The 20,066-nt window shown below is 29.7% G+C and overlaps 1 protein-coding gene across 1 annotated transcript; it reads left to right on the forward strand.

The window, feature by feature from the left end:
- The first annotated feature begins 2,049 nt into the window (after positions 1-2,049).
- On the forward strand, positions 2,050-17,374 carry LOC136973574 (cytochrome P450 4C1-like). The gene is made up of 10 exons (XM_067268303.1): positions 2,050-2,204; positions 10,117-10,220; positions 10,285-10,373; positions 10,442-10,632; positions 10,698-10,767; positions 15,409-15,535; positions 15,610-15,798; positions 16,710-16,883; positions 16,952-17,018; positions 17,101-17,374. Exons 1-10 carry the CDS (start codon positions 2,051-2,053, stop codon positions 17,286-17,288), a joined length of 1,353 nt encoding a protein of 450 aa, XP_067124404.1. The 5' UTR covers position 2,050; the 3' UTR covers positions 17,289-17,374.
- Positions 17,375-20,066: the final 2,692 nt, after the last annotated feature.

Consider the following 20,066-nt stretch of genomic DNA (forward strand, 5'->3'; position numbering starts at 1 on the left):
ATAGCAACAACTTCCTATAAGTAGACGCAATGCAAGCAAGATTTTTCGATAACCAAATACTTTGCAACGTTTTGACTTCATTTTTATACATTTATAAAAATGACTTTCTGAAGAAAAGACAATAACATTTTAATTGTTTTTTCTTTATATTTTAATTAAATTAATCTGTGTATTTTAATAAATATTCTGCAAATAAAGAAAAACAAAAGTAAACCTTCAGAATTTAATCAGTATATAAATTCATTTAATAACAGTCATTTAGAAAAATAATTATTAGTGAGTAGAAATTGCCATTACTATTGATTAATTAGTTAGTAATAAATAAAGTAAAATTTACATGGCAATTGGCAATAGACAAGGACGATGTTATTCATAGAAATCAAACTGGAATAAGAAACTGAAAAAAAAAGAATTAATTCCACGTTAATGTCTTTCACCTTGCTATTTTTTCTTGATCGTTTTGATAAATTTCCAGTTTGCCAACAACTGCACTAATGAAGTGAAAATTGTCATTCAACATTATCATCATACATCCATGACAGTAAAATTTAGTTTTTTAATATTCGTCATGATAAGTCTGAGTATTACTTTCAAACAATACCATAATTTTATAGATATTTAATGCTTCTCATACACAAAGCAAATTCAAATAAGATATGTTCAGAAGACTATCGAAATATAATCAATTAGTTAGTTTAAATAGATTTTATTTAAAAATATATTTCACACTTTTAATGAATAAGTTTTTCAATTAGTTTAAATAAATCAGTTTATTTAAAAGATGATTTAAATATGAGAACAAACTTTTATAATATTTAAAGAGAGATTCTTTAGATCTGTGAAACTTTCTAAGCTACACTTGTCGAGAAATGTAGTTTTTGTATTGTGTTCGATTTTCTTCAAAGATTTAATAACTCTACCGGTGGAGTTTTTACTGATGAATCCATAATCTACTTGTAATCAGTTGCTTTTTTTCTTGAATGTCCGAAAGTTTTCAAATACCGTCGATATTTTAACAAGTTCAATTAAACTTTTACTTTTTCTGCTGTCGTGTATCTGTTATAGTTCGTGTGATTAATGAACTTGTTTTAATATTCTTAAAATTTAGAAGGGTGTTTAAACAATAAATAACTTTAAATGGATACGTATTTTAGCAGATATTTGTTACGAACATTATAAACGGTCATTCATTCGTTATACATATACATATATACCCAACAGTGGAATTTCGTATGTTATTGGTTCTGAATAACAACGAGTAAGGTATATTTAACATATCGTTTGGAATGAAAATTTTTGTCATGACAAAAGTAAAGTTTTTACACGAGAGAATCAAATTATTTTGCCGTGTTAATTATAATCGATGTCTATAAAAATATGACTATAAGAATGGTTAAACGATGTTTTTGTCCTTATCGGGTTCAAATGAATGGGAAAATTGCTTTTACTTTCTCGGCTGTTGTAAAATAAAAATAGCAAAAGATTTGAGTGATCGAAATTTGACCGTCTTTTCTTATTTTTGTATGATTTACCAAACGAATGTTTAAAATAGACAATACAACGGAAATTCTTTAGAATTAAAAAATTATTGTAAAACTAAAAAGAAAAAGCACAAATTTCCAATAAGTAAAATTACGATTGCTCACTAACAGAACCGGTTATGTTACACTACTGTCTTCAGAATAAGTAACGTAATTAAGTAAATATATAATATGTTTATAACTACTATCAAGATGTATTCAAGTTAGGAGGCGGTTTCAAATAAAAATGCGCTGTAAATACTCTAAATTGTGATTTAAAACTATCAAGGGCGAGAAAAATAATGGCAACATTACAAAAACGGAGCCGGTGCAAAGTTGTTGTGCACCACGCCCTGGATAGCACTTCCGGTCTGTCCTATCGTGACGTTCGAATTGTAAGATTGGAAGACATCTGATCCCGTGTCATAAAAACTCTGATTCTGATTTGCATTTATTCGTTTCGTGTTATTTTACAGATATATATACACAGATAAGTGATTAAAACCTGCAGATCAACTAGCATGTTGACTATGTCTCTGTTGAGTTCATTTCAAATTCTATTAAGTTTACTTATTTTACTTGTGTTCATATACACAGTAGTAAAGAAATGCAGAAACAGAAGGAAAGAACAGAAAAACGATTCGACTTCGAACAAATATGGAACGATTTCCCCTGTATCTGCAGGTAGGTCATCTAACGCATCCTCTAACACATTTTAAAGATTCTTTAAATTGTGTAATATCGGAGAATACAGAATTTTTAAAATGTCTTAGATTGGTCACTCGTTTGATAATATCTGAGGTAATATAACATTTGTACTTATATAAATCAATACTATATTATAAAAACATTGAAACGAAAATCATATAAAATTTTCCCGATTAATCGCTTTTGAAAATCGGCCAGTTTTTGAGTTTAATATTTTTGTTATAATGTTACTTATAATAAAAAATAATGAATATCTGTTATATATTTATTATTAAAATGTCAAAATAAATATTAATTAAAAGAATTTTGCAACTCAAATTATTTTTTATATATAAGTTATAATACGACGTATATCGTCTGAAGAAATTATTTTTATTTTATTCTTTTAAATAGTTATTTTTTTTATCCTATTAAAAAGTATTCCTTTTATTCGAAGTTTAATTCTTAAACATATAAAAAAATCAGAAATATAATATTTAATCTTTAAAATTCTTAAATTGTAATGATAAAACAAGAGAATTTTACCTTCTTCGAGGCAGAGCCTGTTTCCTGTCAGCTCATAAAGGTTACCTTTAGTGCTGAAAATACTTTGATTTCCGATGTAAGGTGCCGGTGCACTTAGATATTTTATAGCTATTTTGCTTAAATTATAAAGGATTTTTTTAAAATTAAAACAATCTTTTCAACTAGAGACTATTGATATGGACTCAACGTAGAAATTTTATCTATAGCACAGATGACAAGGGCTACTATCTGTATTAAATTCATTTGCAACATGTAGTATGCAGAATTCCAGCGAGTAGAAACATTTTGAATAAATGTATTTCCGCAAACCTAACTTGTCTTACAAATTTTCTTATTTGTTTACAGCTACAGCACAATGATTAAAATGTGTGACGATATTTCTATTAACTGTGATCATAGTTTTCACATCTTAAAGTATGCATTCGTTTAGTGTAAGCTGCATTGTATGTATAATGCATGATAATGTTTTTAAGTTGCAGTTCCTGATTCCAGCTACTATATTTGCTCCAGAATCTCTCAATACTAAGAACATATCTTCACTTGTCAGCTTATACTGTACACTGATTAGTGTAAATAAGTGGTTTGTAGTTGCTGTCTAAATATCAGCGGTTAAAGAAATATATTTTGCATTATCAATAGCTTTCTGAATTTTTGACCAAACTTTCTGAGATATATCAGATGTGATATTTTGAGAAAAATATTTTCTGCTAGAAAATGTAGTAATTAGGAACAATTTTTTTTTTTTGGTAACTTTGAAATCCTAAATCTGACATAACAGAGTATGGCTGTATACCTACACTTATCATTTCTCCACTGGAATAATGAACTGCTTTGGATTGTTGATTATTTATATTCCACAATTTTTTCTGCTCTATTAATTAAGTTAAAGTGTTCTGTCTCTGGATACGAGTTTTTGTTTTTCTGATAGTCATTCACTTGAAAAACTTTTCGTTTTTATCTCTCTTATATTACTTTTTCTATCGTTTCTATCTTACTTATATTACTCTAAGTTATATTTTTACTTTTAAATAAACTTAAGTAGCGTTTTCACGTTAAATTGCTTAACGTTTTTTAGTACTAGTTTCATTTTACCTGATTGTTTCGATAGTTTTTGATACATTAAATATTTAAAAACCTTCTTGTAATCATACAATAATTACTAATATTTTATATAAATTATATTTATTTGATATTTCTTCAAGTATTCATTACAATTTAAGTTAATTTTAATTTCTTTTGTTGCTAATAGTAAACTACACAAAAGTATAAACAGGTGATATTTCAAAAGAGAAATAAAATATATAAAGGAACGATGTAATATATGTTATAATTAATTTGTGAAAATATCATATTTATGTTACAATATGCATAAAAGACATGACGATATTTACTGCAGTTTTGAAAAATATTGTAAATATTTTTGGGCTGGTGACTATTGAATCAGAGTGACGCGTTAAGCTTCATGAATAGGGTAACGCGCCATATCAACAATATGCCAAGGGATCCAGAGTCTCTTGAAGATTTTATTTTAGAAATCGACCCTATTTAGTTGTTTTGCACGATGACAGGACCCGTAAAACTTTACGTGGCCAGCCCATTGATGAGGCAACAACCCGCGACGGTAGAATAAAGTTCGGTGGTATCATTGACATAATCACTGATGAGCTACGTATAAAATAGAAAGCGAAAAAAAAATTTTAATCTTACTTTATCATAAATTAGTGAATTTTGTGGCAGAAATTGTAAATTTTTATTTAATAATAGAAGTTTTTTTAAACCTGTCTACTTCAAGTAATTTTTTTTTAATTATTACTATTTCCCGGAAATCTGAATGTTTTTATGGTCAAAGTTCGTCGACATAACGTGAATTTCTACAGTTGATTTTGAGTTTTTCTCACTCTTACAATTATATTTAACTGTAAATAAAAGATTAAATCAATTTAAACAACTCTGAAATTATTTTAATGACAGGAAATAACATGATTATTTTATTCTAGTATAAAAACGGAATGAAAATACGTCAAAGGAAAAAATACTTATTTTCTCGAAAAGTACTTACAAATAAATTTTATAAATGGTTCAAATATTCAAGTAATAATCATTAATTTGTCATTATAATAGTGTTCAGCTTAAAAAATATGTTTAGGTGATCACCTAGATTTAGAAAGTGGGTCGTAAATCATTAGTGCAGGTTCTCATACGTGTCAACGATATTCTTTAAAAATATTATTTGCTGTTATAAAACTTTTTCTTATACAACGAATAGATAGGAACTGGAAGCACTTTCAGTTAATATTTCTCATAAATTTGATAAAAATGTAACTCGAAAATCGTCGAATAACATTATACAAGAATTAAGTTTAGAGGAATCGAAAATAAAGTTTATCGTCGCTTTATAAAATACTTTTTTCTGTTCTGCATTTATCACTACACTCGTTAAACAACATTTCTTGTTTATATTCTTATATTTGTTTATATTAAGCACGTAATTTATCGAGGTCATTATTACCTGGAAGGCAGATAAAATAAAAAATAATTAATTCTTTCGATATAAACCTTGAGTTATATAAAATTAACATTTTTTAAATCTTTCGTGTTTACCTTGATTCCTATTTTTTGGTCGTCGAAAATTTTCAGAATCACCTGAGGGTGGCTCGTTAATAAGTTCTAAAAGCTTTTTGTAGGTGTTATACATATAAATTTACGTAAATACGTAATTCTCGTAATTATATATTTCTGCTGGAAAAGAATAAATAAATTTCTATAGATTTCGATTTTTGCCTGTAAAATTTTATATAAGAAGGACTCTTTCCATTATTATTATACAAGTTTTTTGATACTTGAATAATGTAGGTACGAAGCTAGTTTATTTAAAGTAATTGCATAAGCTGTTCATTAATAGAAAGTGAAAAAAATTTTAAAATAAAATATTTCGAATCCAAACACTTGATTTTTTCTAAATTTATTAATTTGAACTTCGTTACTTTATTCGGGGCGCTGAACTAAAGTGAATTTTCACTCTGCATAAGCAGCGAGTTCTTACCTTTCATCAGAATCTTTCAAAAAATATGACTCTTCCTTCAACTCTATGAAAATCTAAATAAGACTCTTCGTGTGACCCCAAATAAAAAGTCAACTGAAGCGAAATACGGCGATCGTATAAGCTAAGATATTAGGCTTTCATTCGTCTTACCTATTTATTTTTCTTCGTTACTTAGATTTCAAGATAATGGTGGATGGCATGTGAAAATTATAGTAGTGTGCCATCGTTCTGAAATCCCATTTGTCGCATTTGAATATTCAGTGGCACATCTTGCAGTAACTGCGGCACAACTTCTTACCCAAAGATCAATTCTGACCTGTTAGGTGAAGTTTTATTGTTCGTTGCCTGCCATACTTTCTTTCAAGAAGATTGGGCCGATTTAACGACCAGCAATGTTACCTGGCTACTTATTGTTGCCAAACCTTTTTCCTAGAATCGATTAGTATACATAACATCCAAGTTTTTTTAAACCTAAATGTTACTGTTTTCAGAGTTCAAAAGAGATAAAAAAATATATGAGTATTCAAAATAAACTTAACAGCAGGTTCGTAGTATTCTAAATGTCGGTTAGCGAGCGCCTGATTTACGTTTTACAGATCAACATGGATTAACATTAGCATTAATTTTACTCTCCCGACATCTCTTGTTTTAGATGGAATTTTTAAATTTTTTATTCTGTTACTGCACACCACTTTGTTAGTTTCATTAATACGCAAACTTCGTTCATATTGATCACGTCATTACTTGCAAAACGTGTTTTAGAGATCGGTCAATTTAAATCTCTGCAATGATAACTTGATGCTCGCTTCGCGCGCTGGGCTTCGGTAACTACTGCCAAAATACAGGCGTATCATGACGATCTTTTAAATCAAAAATACTTTGAGTACTGAAATCCTATTTAGTTAAAAATTTCATTACTCACAGCAGTTTTTTTCAAAAATGCAATACATATCTCACTCATTATAAATATGATATTTTCACAAATTTATTATAACATACTTCAGATCATTTCTTAACAGTGAAATTGACATTTTAATATGAGTCATAACTAAATAATTTCTTTTATTTTATAAAATACCAGGTATTTCTATTGTTAACTATTATATTACTAGCAACATAGTCTTTTTTTTGTGTAAGTATCCTAACGATAATAATAATAATAACAATAATAACTTCATGATAATATCATATCGATTTTTAAATGACTTTTTCTTTAAATAAACTGCAGTATCGATCTAAAGTTAAATTCACAAAAAAATGTATTAAAATTTCTTTAATAGACAATACATACAGTATGTGTCTTTCCACTCAGTTTTTTCTAACGCAGTTGAGGGATATAACAATTCCACGGCCGAGTCGACCTTTTATTTGAAGACAGTCGTCTGCCACGAAATGTAAAATAGTTAAACATTTTCCTCTAGCTAATTAATAACATGTATTTTATTTAATTATTGTGCCACCGCCACGCTAGACGAAAATGTTTAACTATTTTACATTTCCAGGAGACGACTGATTTGAAATAAAACGTTGAGTCCGCCGTGGAATTGTTTTATTGAATTCGTCCTGGGTTATTTTCACAGAAATGAAGTTAAATTCTTTTACATTTTCTAAGTGTCCTTTTTTCTAATTGGTAACACACTTTATGTTATATTATATACCTGGAAATTGCCTTGTAATCATACAACAATTTCTAATATTTTATATAAATTAAACCATTAGATATACGTCAACACAAGTGTTTTTATAATATTACGTCGTTCCCGATTATACGTCGTTTGTCAAAAAAGTATATGGTAAAATAAAAATCGAGTTTAAGTCAGTTTATTCGACTTTAAATCCATCTGCCACAAACATTGAAGTCGTATTATCACTAGAAAAGCGTTGAAAGCACATAAAATCATATTAAAATATGTACATTTACAGTAAATGTTAATATAATCATCATAAATCTTGAAGAACAAAACATGAAAACATCTGTGTTTCTGTGTTGTCGTCTTATTTAGCGGTCTTTAAGTGCTCATTATCGGCGTTTTCCACCGTAGTTTCGAATTACGTCGTAACTACACAAGTAACTTCGAATTACGTCGCCTCTCTTGGAACCAATTACCGACGTGAGGCGAGCTATACCTGTATTTGTAATTGTCGAAAAATATTCGAATAATACTTTTAAAAACTTTTTCTTTGTTGAACAATGGAATAAAATGCGAAGGAGTCTGAATTAATTTATTCCTGTACTCCTGTGAATCTTGGCATTTATCAGATAAAGCATTTTTGTATAGAATTAAAATTTTATATAATATTTTACAACTGTTTACTGCTGTTTCAAAATAGAAGAAAACGAAAATCAAATTAGTATATTTTTCACAATTTTTAGAACATTCAGTACATGTTCAAACTCTACTTATTTTGACAATGCTAACAACTCTGTTCTATGATTCAGAATGTACAATGTATTTATTGTTTATAATGTAAGTTTGTCGATTGGGGATTTTATTTCCATTTGTCAGAATAGTCTAAGGCTTTCTTCGCGTTAGCTGGTTTTCGGAAGCAGAAAAAAACAGGTGTTTCACAAAGAAACCGTTTATTTTTTAATCGTTTATTGTTCGATGATCATGCGTACAAATGATTGACAAGGTCCCAGATGAAAATTGGATGTTACTAGGGGTTTTCTTTTCTTTTCGTGGTGATGGAAGCCGGGGGTCATAGCGAGCGGACTCACGGAATGAAGACGGCGACGTTTCCAAAAGGATACTCTATAGCAAAGGTCGGCAACCGGTGGTCCGCCAGAAAATTTGGGTTGTCCGTGGAAAAATTTGGACATTGTTCAACTGAAGGTTACGCGATGAATTACGAAAAAAAATGCAAATTGCTTAGTTGCTTTTTTTCATTCATTGGAGTTTTTTATTTGAATCTAGAACCAAATACCGAAGCGATTGTTATCAATAAATAATGAGCAATAAACAATATTGTGAGTGCGATTGTCGTTTTTCGTGGAAAAGCGCTAAGAATCCATAATCTTATTTCAAACATGCAGCAATGAACTTTAGACTTGCATTAATTTGTTATAATTAAACACACGAGTTTTATATTAATATAGTAAAATTAAACTTTTATGATCATTATTAAACTACAGACGTTGTATCGTTTAAAAAATTTACGATAGTGGTTTGCGGGAATCAAATATTGTGAGTTTAGTGGTCCGTGAGGTCAGAAAAGTTACCGACCACTGCATTGTAGGAAGCTTTTCTTTCTTTCTTTGTCGGTGGTGGTTCATATGGAGTTTTGTGGCTATTCGCCTTTTATTCCAAGAGACTTGTGGGTGATCGCTAGGCTACCCAACAGCCGGCCTTATAAATTGGCCTAATCGCGCGCTGGAAAGAATGTTTTCCGGGAAAACTTTTTATGAAAAACTGGTCCGTATTCAGGCGTCATCAACATGGAGAAAATCCGGAAAACTCCATGCTGCAAGCCCGTCCGAGCGAGGCGCAAACCCTCGACTGAACTCCTAGTGTTTAGGGTCTAGTCCATTCAAGTGCAGGGACGAAGACCGCTTGGCCACTGGTGGGCAGCTTTTCTCTCTTTGACGGTTGAGATTTTATAAGTTTTTCGAGATCGATTCATTTCTAATTGGTCGGGCATTCCCTTCCCCTGTCTTTCATTGGTCTCTTACCTGTCTCTAGGTGAAAATTGAAACCAGTTTAAGTCGCGAGAAATTTCTGCCCGGAATGGTTTATTCGACACCGTCCTCTCCACTCTTATCGGGCTTTATCGATGACCAAGACAGCTACGCCCATTTTTTTACGTTTTCCTTTTGTTTTACTTTATTGCGTTTTAAGTTTAAATATTTCCCCCTTGAATTTTCTTTTATTCTGAAATTTTGTTTTTGCCTCAATTCTTTTTGAGCGACGATGACAAAGTCCACTGTCGCCGACTCGACACTTATGTAACTTCTTTTTTCTTTATGGTTTAACTTAATAAATTTTATATATCTCTTACTTTTTTAGACTATTTCCGGGCTTCACAGTAAAGATTAATCGAACATAATAAAACAAAATAGTTTCATAACATGCGATGCAAAGTTGGTATTTACTTTTATTTTTTCAACAGATATGAATCTACGAGAAAACAAAAAGAATGCTCAGGATACGAAAATAAAAAAACTACCAACTATATCCATTTTATCATTTTTCTGGAATATTTTATTTTTTCAACGTGATAGACTGCAGCGGAAATCGCCCGTGAGGTTAAGTAAGTTATTTTATTTTATTAAGAAAATTTGATCATTTACGAAAATATAAATTATTTTTTGTCTTTTCGAAGATATACTACTTGGACTTTCTGCATTATTTCCAAAAGAGAAAGTTGTATATATCAATGTATTTGGACATAAAGTAATTTTTTTCATACATCCGGAATCTGCAAAGGTAATAAAACGTACATAGTTATGTAATATGTTCTTTATAAATAACAATATATTAATTATTGTAGGAAGTTCTAAAAAGCAACAGTTTAATCAATAAGGATTCTTCTTACGATTTCTTTATTCCATTGTTTGGAAAAAATAGTTTTTTTTACAGGTAATGCATTATTTAATATTTAATAAAAATGTCGTTGTTTACAATTCTGTATATTTAATTACGTGTAGTCCTGATGATATCTGGAGAAAGAGGAGAAGATATTACGGTCCACATTTTCATCTTTGGAATTTGAACGATTATCAAAATGTGTTTATGGAGCATTCAAACTTGTTTGTTGAAAAACTGAAAAAACTGCAAGAAAATGAAATTTTTGATGTCGTAGAATGGACGAAATCTTGCTCTCTGGGCATAGTTTTAGGTATTGATCTTTATTTTAAAATATTTTTTGAAACGTTATAAAAATACCTATTTATTTTTACGTAGACTTAATATTTGGAATTTCTCTAAGCTGTCAGACTGAAAATAATCAAGAATACATCATGGCACTAAACAGGTATGGAAAATTTAGTACAATGTAAATTCTATCAATTTTCTCAGTAATATTTACGAAATGCATTGGAAAATTTTATAGCTATTTTAAAATATACATACAACATTATTTTATTATCAAGAAACTTTTATTTTAAAGTATAATATAAACCAATTTGATATGTATGTCTGTAACGATATCAATATGTTATTGTTGTTGTATATCAAAGAAGTTTTAAGAAGTTTAGAAATTACCTGTTACAAAATTTTAAACTCATTACTTATTTTGTACATTTAATGAGCAATGAAGCCACTCTGTTAAAAATACGACCATGTAAACTGTATTTCACTATTGTAATAGGATTTGTATTTCTCATTTTATTTGTATTCCCATTTGTATTTTTCAGCAATATGAGATATCAATTTTAAGTTCATCAACTGACTTATATTGTCTGTGTTCGGATTTTATCGTAGTATAAACAACGCGTTTGTAAATACTCAATTTGCTTATCTCTAATAACGGGAGAAACTTTATTATGAAACACAATTTAGCTCACGAGCTTCACATGGAGGACTCAAACGCCTCGTTTCCAAAGATTTATATGCCAGAAAAACAATTCTACCGACGATTTATGCTGACACTATGAAGTGACTTTCTTTCAAACACTTGACGGATTATAAATCTTTATTCGAACCGAAAAAAATTAATAATCCGTCTTGTGTTTGAAAGAAAGTCACTTCATAGTGTCAGCATAAAGCAACATAAATTACAACACGGTTTCATTGGTATCAAAAAATTCTACCGTCGATGAAATCGGATTGAACGATCAACCGCGGTAAACTGAAACAACAAAATAAAAACAACAAAATAAATTTAAATTTATTTTGTTATAAAACAACAAAATAAATTTAGATTCAACTAAGAGAAAGATACGAAGGGAACCGAAGAAGACAGGCGATAAAAACCAGAAACAATGTGGCGAGATTAGTAATGAACAGTGACAAGACATTGCAACATTTTCTATTAAGAAGACAAAAACTTCTAGAGAGTGCTAGGATAATGGGAGCGCAAATAGGAGAAGACGTATTCATCACAGCAATACTGAAAGATCTACCGCAAAGGTACAGTACAACCTAATAGCTATACAATACGAGAACATAAAAGTTGCTGAAATCTCTGATTTGAAAAAAAGAAATTCGAAAGATATGAAGAAAGAAATGGACTAAAACAAAGAGAAAACTTTGCTGTTTGCAGAGCATATCACCATCGAGTTACAAAACCCAAAAGACAAAACTCGAAATAAATCTCGAACAAAGAAAATACTATGCTACATGGCCATTAACAAGGTCATAAGGCAAATGAATACTTTTTGAACCCGTTTAACAAAGCAAGGAATAGAGACAAACGGAGCGACAACTTCGACCTCGACAACCGAAGATCAAATTTCAAAACTTAAAATAGCTTTAGAGAACTTAGTTAATGTGGACAGTAGCCGATAGAAAGAGAAAAAACCAACTAATGATGGTAACAACCGAGAGAGAATAATAATTTCAAACGAAAACGACGAGGCAGATACATTCTCTATTTCATTCTAAAACTTCTAAAACATTCTAAAACTATTTCATCTAAAACTTGCAAAAATACATACATCGGATTAAGAGGTATTTTAAGCGGAACGATATCACGTTAAACTAAAACAAGAGTTCATCATTTAAAATTTATTTTTATGACTTTTATCATGAATTACAATTTATAAATGATTATTTATAACAGCTAAGTACTTTTATACAGTTGTCTAAGTACCAATAATAATACGTTATACTTTACTTGTGTAATAGGCGAAAAAAAGAGATTTTAATACAGTTAAGAATCGTACTTGTCTAGATTATAAGTCAATTTTTATGTAAATTTGTAATAAACATTTCTTAAAATAGTACAATATATAAGTACTTTATCTTTTTTCTACATACATTTTTATAACGGATTTTGGGCTCAAAACGACACGAAAAGAAGTAACGATTTTGTCTTGAGGATCCAAAGAGTAAACTTTAAAATTCCGAAGAATGTTTGCCATAGATGTTTTAATTGTAACCATTGCAGCTTTACCTCCTGTAAATAAGCCATTTTACTAAATAGTTGTGTTTTTAATTTATTGTCAAAACACTTACCGAGACAATTTCGTGGACCAGCGGAAAATGGCAGAAAAGCATAAGGATGGAGTTTTTTAAAGTTTTCAGGCAGAAAACGATCTGGATCGAACACTTCTGGATTTTCATAGACAAGGATTGTGGTGAATGGCATGGATGCCAATTACGAATACGAATGGATGCCAATTACCTCGAATACAATTTGTTTATTTTGACCAGTCTTATTCAAATATCACTTTAGAGGAAACGAGGGAAACTATATACTGCTTTTATTGATCTCAAGAAAGCCTTCGACACAGTCGATAACGATTTGTTATGTATAAGCTTAGAAGCATTGGTCTTTCTTTGTTTTTTGTCAACTTACTTAAGAGTCTCTTTTTTAATACCAGATATTTTATAGGAACTTTTTCATTCTATACTGATTATGTTGAGTCCAATAGAGGGCTACCTCAAGAAGAACCACTGAGTCCTATCCTTTTTGTTGTTTTTCAACGATCTACCTAAACTGAGAAGTCAAAGTTTTATGATATCATTATTTTCTCATGTTGAAATTGTCTTCTTTATGCTGATGATATTTTTCTCTCGGCTAATTCAGCTTCTTCGCTTAGAGAAAGATTTAATCTTACTTGGAAACGCTGTGAAGATAATCGATTGATAATTAATTCGGAAAAGACATAACTTATGACTTTCTGTAGAGGTGAAAAACTTAAAAAGAAACAGATAATTTCAGTTTCGAAAATCATAAACTAGAAATGGTGTCAACTTTTAAATATCTAGGTACAGTCAAGCCTGTTTTTATGCGGGGGACCGCATAAAAGAAAATGCATTAAAAAAATCGCGCGAAACTTCACGAGTGGCTATAAAAAATAGTTTTCGCAACACAATTAAAAAATATTTTTTTATGCGGTGAATAAGGACCGCATAAAAAAAGTCTCACGTTGAAAATAACTCGAAACCGTATGAAATAACTAGGAATTGCTTTTTTAACTCCTCGGGCCTTTTTCTGCAACACCTAATGGGAAAAAATCCTCTAAGCATTTTAATTTTTATATTAATTAATTATTTTCACTTAAATACGAATCTAACATTAAAAAGTTAAAAATAATCGTTAAATAATGATTTTATTTGATAAATATAGCTGCAGGAAGTGTTATTTCATTTAACAAGGCTTGAAATTTCACACCCGCAGTCTAAAGCTGGAGGGGAGCTAACTTACCGCATCTGTTTAAATATAACATAATATTTATGGTTTTTATGCTATTAATATAAGAGGGGACCGAAATAAACGGAAGAAAAAAAATTTTACTGAATAAAAAATGAACCGCACAACAAAAATATCGCACAAAACAAATCGCACAAATAAAAATCGCACAGAAAAAGACCGCACAAAAACATGTTTGACTGTATTTATTTTTCTTCACGTGGCACATTCTCCTATAATTTAAATAAAGGATTACTTGCTGCAAGATCTAAAATCTCCAATCTCATCAAGTTACTTATTAAAATTAAAGCGTCTCACTAAATAATTATTTTAAACTATTTGATTCCTTGATTGGACAAGTATGTTTCATGCTTTTCCGGTTTGGGGTGGTCTTTTAATAGACAAATTTGAACCGATACAGTTATTCTACTTTAAGCGGGTGTTCCATATTAACAGATCTGTCTCGGGACCTGCATTGAGAATGGAATTGGAAAGACCTCCCTTCGCTATTGGATTGGTGATAAAATTGTTTAGATTTTGGAGGAAACCAGTTGACCTACCGGAAGACGATTACCGAAAACTGACGTATACAAGACTTTCAAAGATAAACAGTAATTCCCTTTTGAAGCCATAGCCTGGTATCGCTAAAGGATTATTAAATAATATAGGATTGTCATATAGCTATATGTATTTAAGTTAAAGTCTGCTTTTTCTGGACTGTAATCAACGAGTAAGAGACTTATATTCATTAAAAGATGTTCAATATTTGACCGAAAGAGGCTGAAACAGTGAAATTTTCCTTAATGGAATGTGAAGTCCAGTGCCTTATTTCTTGTCCGATTTGAGTTATAAAGTAAAGTCATTTGCTGCACAATTTAGACTAAATAGGTTTTCCATAAACCTAAATGTTAAATCAATTAATGTCTTAGATGACTCAAAATGTTCTTTTTGTGGAGCAACAGTGGTAGATATGAGAAAACACCTTCTCGAGTCTTGCAACATTCTTTTGGATATTCGAGTTGCTACACTGCCATCTGAGTTTTGTTACCAAATTTTATTCGGTAATAGTTTTTCCATGCTAACTCTGTATAAATTATACAATTTTTTTGTTTATGTAGCTAACTTAAAATAATAATGTTCTTGAACTTCTTTGTAATAACAATCGTTATATCAAATAATAAAAATTGATTGATATTTTAAAAGAATCACAAATTGTATATTTGGAAAAAGATCGAATATTCAATTCGAAATATAAAATATATTTCTGAATTTGCTGAAATTAAATCTTTATATAATAAAATTTAAATTAAATTTCAGTGTAATGAAATATTCTTTACAATGGGTAATAAATCCATTGTATTGGTTTCCCCCAATTTGCGCCATGACTGCAATGGGAAAAAATTTGAAAAGAAACATTCAAATACTTTATCAGTTCCACGTAAAGGTAAACCCAATTATATAAAATATAAACGCGTATGTTTTGGATGGAACAGATTTATGTTTTAATCTCATGCGTAGGTGTTCAAGACAACAAAAGAAAATTTCGTGAAAAGACAGCAACGACTCTTAGGTGATAGTGAACACGATGCAAAAGAGCCAAAGCTGAAAACCGATGCTTTGATAGATGTATTGTTAGATCTTCATGTCAACCAAGGTTTAATGTCGGAAGATGATGTTATCAAAGAAATTGGAACTCTTATTTTTGCGGTATGTATAATCCATATAAGTTTCAAACGAAAAGAGTCTTATATTCCTGCACCTATGTGTTTCAATAATATCATTTTTACAATTTTTTTTATAAATTATACTTTGGCTATTTCAGTATATTTAGGAAAATTTCGTAAAATTAAAAATTTATAGGTACTACTGATTTTTGATCATTCGAAGTAAATTCTTATATTCAATTATAGCGTTGATCACTTTCTACATTTTACTTGTTAAATTATTTGGTTTGGAAATTATAATGTTTAGCTTTCTAAAAAACGTGCAGGTTTGTCAGCTTTTCCAACAAATTTCGCGTTATAAAAAACCAATTCCTAAATCATTCAGATTGATAATAATAATTTGATACTATAGTAAACAAATATATAAAAACTAACTGATAGAGTACATATTAAGTGAATCGACTGGATGATCGAGGAGGCTGTAAATTCATTTGCCTGGATTATGATACACCCGTAAGTACGAAGAAACAACCTTAGTGAATTTTCGTGAGAAAGAAATGTCTGGTATGAAAGTTCAATCAATTAATCTTATTTTGACGCAGGCCGAATTGAGTTTCCCGAGTAGTATTTTTATTTTTTAATTGTTATTGCTTTTCTTACAAACGTCTCAGATTCTTTGGATCAGAATATTCCACATAGCACGACAACACAAAATATGGATTCATGAAATATATTTAAATAATTTTGATTTCTAAGATAAAAATTGTTGTTTTTTGTCTATACCTGTTTATGCATTTCGGAATTTAAAACGGTCTTTTTTTATGCACTGTTGTTTCGCAATTGTCATGCTCGAAACAGCAGTGTGATAAGAGATGAGGTCTGTCTAAAAATAATATCTAATGTCCTATTCGGGAAGAAATTTCAACTTTTCACTTCAACTTATTTTAATATCAGGCTTTCCATACAACCTCCAACGCAGTGTTTTGGTCTCTATACCTACTGGGAAGATTCCAGGAAATACAAGACAAAGTGTATATGGAATTACAGAGCATTTTTCAAAATGACACGAACAGAAATATTACAGTTGATGATTTGCTAAAAATGAAGTATTTAGAATGCGTTATAAAGGTAACTTTTCAATTTTTTTAAATATATACAAAAATTAATTTGATACATTTCTACACTAATCGATTTAGGAGTCGATGAGAATCTATCCTCCTGTTCCTATCATTGGAAGAAAAAATCCATACGAATTGAAAATAGGTTAGTTGTATCGTATTAGAATGTGTTGCTTCTATTAACAACTCCTTATATTAGTAATTACTTTATTATTATATTAAAACAGATGATTATGTTTTGCCACCAAAATCTACATTCGTAATTGGCATCCATGCTATTCACCACAATCCTTCTGTCTATGAAAATCCAGAAGTGTTCGATCCAGATCGTTTTCTGCCTGAAAACTTTAGAAAACTCCATCCTTATGCTTTTCTGCCATTTTCCGCTGGTCCACGAAATTGTCTCGGTAAGTGATTCGACAATAAATTAGAAACATAATTATTTTAGTAAAATGACTTATTTACAGGAGGTAAAGCTGCAATGGTTACAATTAAAACATCTATGGCAAACATTTTTCGGAATTTTAAAGTTTACTCTTTGGATCCTCAAGACAAAATCGTTACTTCTTTTCGTGTCGTTTTGAGCCCAAAATCCGTTATAAAAATGTATGTAGAAAAAAGATAAAGTACTCTTATATTGTACTATTTTAAGAAATGTTTATTACAAATTTACATAAAAATTGACTTATAATCTAGACAAGTACGATTCTAAACTGTATTAAAATCTCTTGTTTTCGCCTATTACACAAGTAAAGTATAACGTATTATTATTGGTACTTAGACAACTGTATAAAAGTACTTAGCTGTTATAAATAATCATTTATAAATTGTAATTCATGATAAAAGTCATAAAAATAAATTTTAAATGATGGACTCTTGTTTTAGTTTAACGTGATATCGTTCCGCTTAAAATACCTTTTAATCCGATGTATGTATTTTTGCAAGTTTTATATAGTGGTATAAAATTACGTTTCTCAAGTTCTATCTATAGAAATGTCTATTAACCAATCTTGTTTCAAGGAGGAAATGACGTCAGCGTGTGGTCCAAGCAACTCGGGTGCACATCCGAAATTAGAAACATTTATATAAGCAGTCAATCTTAGAGATTTTAGCTGACGTCAAGTCTTGTCATTTGACTACCCACATTAAAGTTTGGGATGAAGCCATACTGAAGCAAAATGAAAATAATATTATTTAGTGGTTTTTTTTGTCTTTTACTTTTTAAAGGAGTAAAAATGAAGAATGCTTTTTCTAATGTATCAACATCAACATTTTACAATGCGATCTCAGCACCAACGATTAAAATATTATAAGTACAGTAGAGACTCGTAAATCGGAACCCCGGTAATCGGAATCGCCGCTAATCGGCACGATTTTCAGTCGGACTGTGTCGTGCTGAATCGAACGTTTTTGATATTAAATTTACTTCTAAAGTATAATTTTCATGTTTTTATATCCTTCAATATATTTATTTTGTTTCTACAAAATGCAGAAATAATTTTTAACGATACGAAAGCCTCGATTATTATATATAAAAATTTTCGTTACGCTTAAAATCGACGAAAATTCAACACGAAGCGACACGCAACGGAGAAAAATTTGAACATCGGACAGGTTAATATATTTTTTCGTACATAATCGGTAATCGGAACAAATCACTAATCTGAACAAACCCAGTCCCGAATTGATTCCGATTTTCGGTTCGCTACTGTAGTTTTTTTTGTTTTTTATTTAAGTTTCACGAAAACGCTTTGTCAAATTGTTTCAAAATATTATATAAAGTTTTGGTAAGTTTAAATAGAAAATTTTGTAAATTTTGCATATATGTTGGCTTCATAATATGAAAAGTAATTTATTTTCCAGAGACTAACGATTTTTGATATTTACTCTGTTTTTTTTTTTTTCTCTCTGTTTATAAAAAGAAAGAAATAGATTAGACGATTCTTCATGTTTACAAATGAGAATCATTTTCTTTCTGAAAAATATACGTTTATTTTTAGATTTTTCATTAAGACTTAATAATGTATTATATTTAAAAAATTAGTATTTTTTTTTAGTATTTTTTTGATAAAGAATAAATTTAAAATGAAATTAATCCAATATAAACAAAGGTTATTTCTAAAATATATTTATAGTATTTTCATAATAATTCTTTTTTTGATGTAAGTAACATAATTAATGAGACGTTAATTTAATTCGCGTACATCCTATTCCGTTTTGTTTGTTCTTTGATTGTTTCACGAATGTAAATTACGATTTAAATTTTTCTAACATCCGAAAATTATTAAATATAAGTGAAGACGAACATTTAGTTGCATTGCAATGTTACAACTACTTAAGAGAACCCATCAGTTGTATTTTATCATTATCCCAATACGAAACTTTAGGTGATCGCATTAAATTTCGCATTAGAATTCCAAATTACGTGACACATTTTAAACAGAGTTCAAAATGTGTGATGTTGTAGATAAAATTAAAAATATATATTACGGTTTCAAACGAAAAAAAAATCGTTTAAACTCTACTGATAAAATTAAACGTCGGTCTATCAGTGACGAAACACAAAGTAATCAAATTGATAAACTAAACGTTGTGGGTCGTCGGCTGGAAAATTTTTTAAGATTATAACTTACACAATGAGTTATAATGAGTTAAATTGCTTTTGTTGAAAATATTTCAAATATACAATGTTGTGTATACAACCGTTTTGTAGACAAATAAAGTGCAATGTATTAGATATAAATGGAAAAAATGTATAGGAAATTCCATTTTTGTTCCGTTTGTGAGTGAAAATAGCAACGAAATTTGTACAGTTTGTTAAACGGTGAGATAAACACGAACATTTTTCGTATTAAATAAAGTACTTGCAATTTGTTTCCAAGATAATGGAAAAGAGCAAATAGACCGAAAGGAATTAAACATATCAATGTATTTAATAGTATTTCTGTAGAAAGGTAGAAACGTAGACTCTGAGGATCGAACCATTGTTTCTCAAATGATAATAAAGAAACATTTTTCTTAACCATTCCACATCATGAAGCCAGAGTATACGAAGTTCTTCGATAATTCATTATAGTGTGAGAATCGAAAGACCTAAAACAAGAGCCTTTTCGTAGATTGAGAAGATTTATTTAGACTTTGTTTTAATTACCGTGGAGAGATCTTATCTCACATGTTAATGATACATCTGCTA

Source organism: Centruroides vittatus, unplaced genomic scaffold (assembly GCF_030686945.1).
Source record: "Centruroides vittatus isolate TY-2023 unplaced genomic scaffold, ASM3068694v2 contig_3213, whole genome shotgun sequence".
Taxonomy (NCBI): Eukaryota; Metazoa; Arthropoda; class Arachnida; order Scorpiones; family Buthidae; genus Centruroides; species Centruroides vittatus.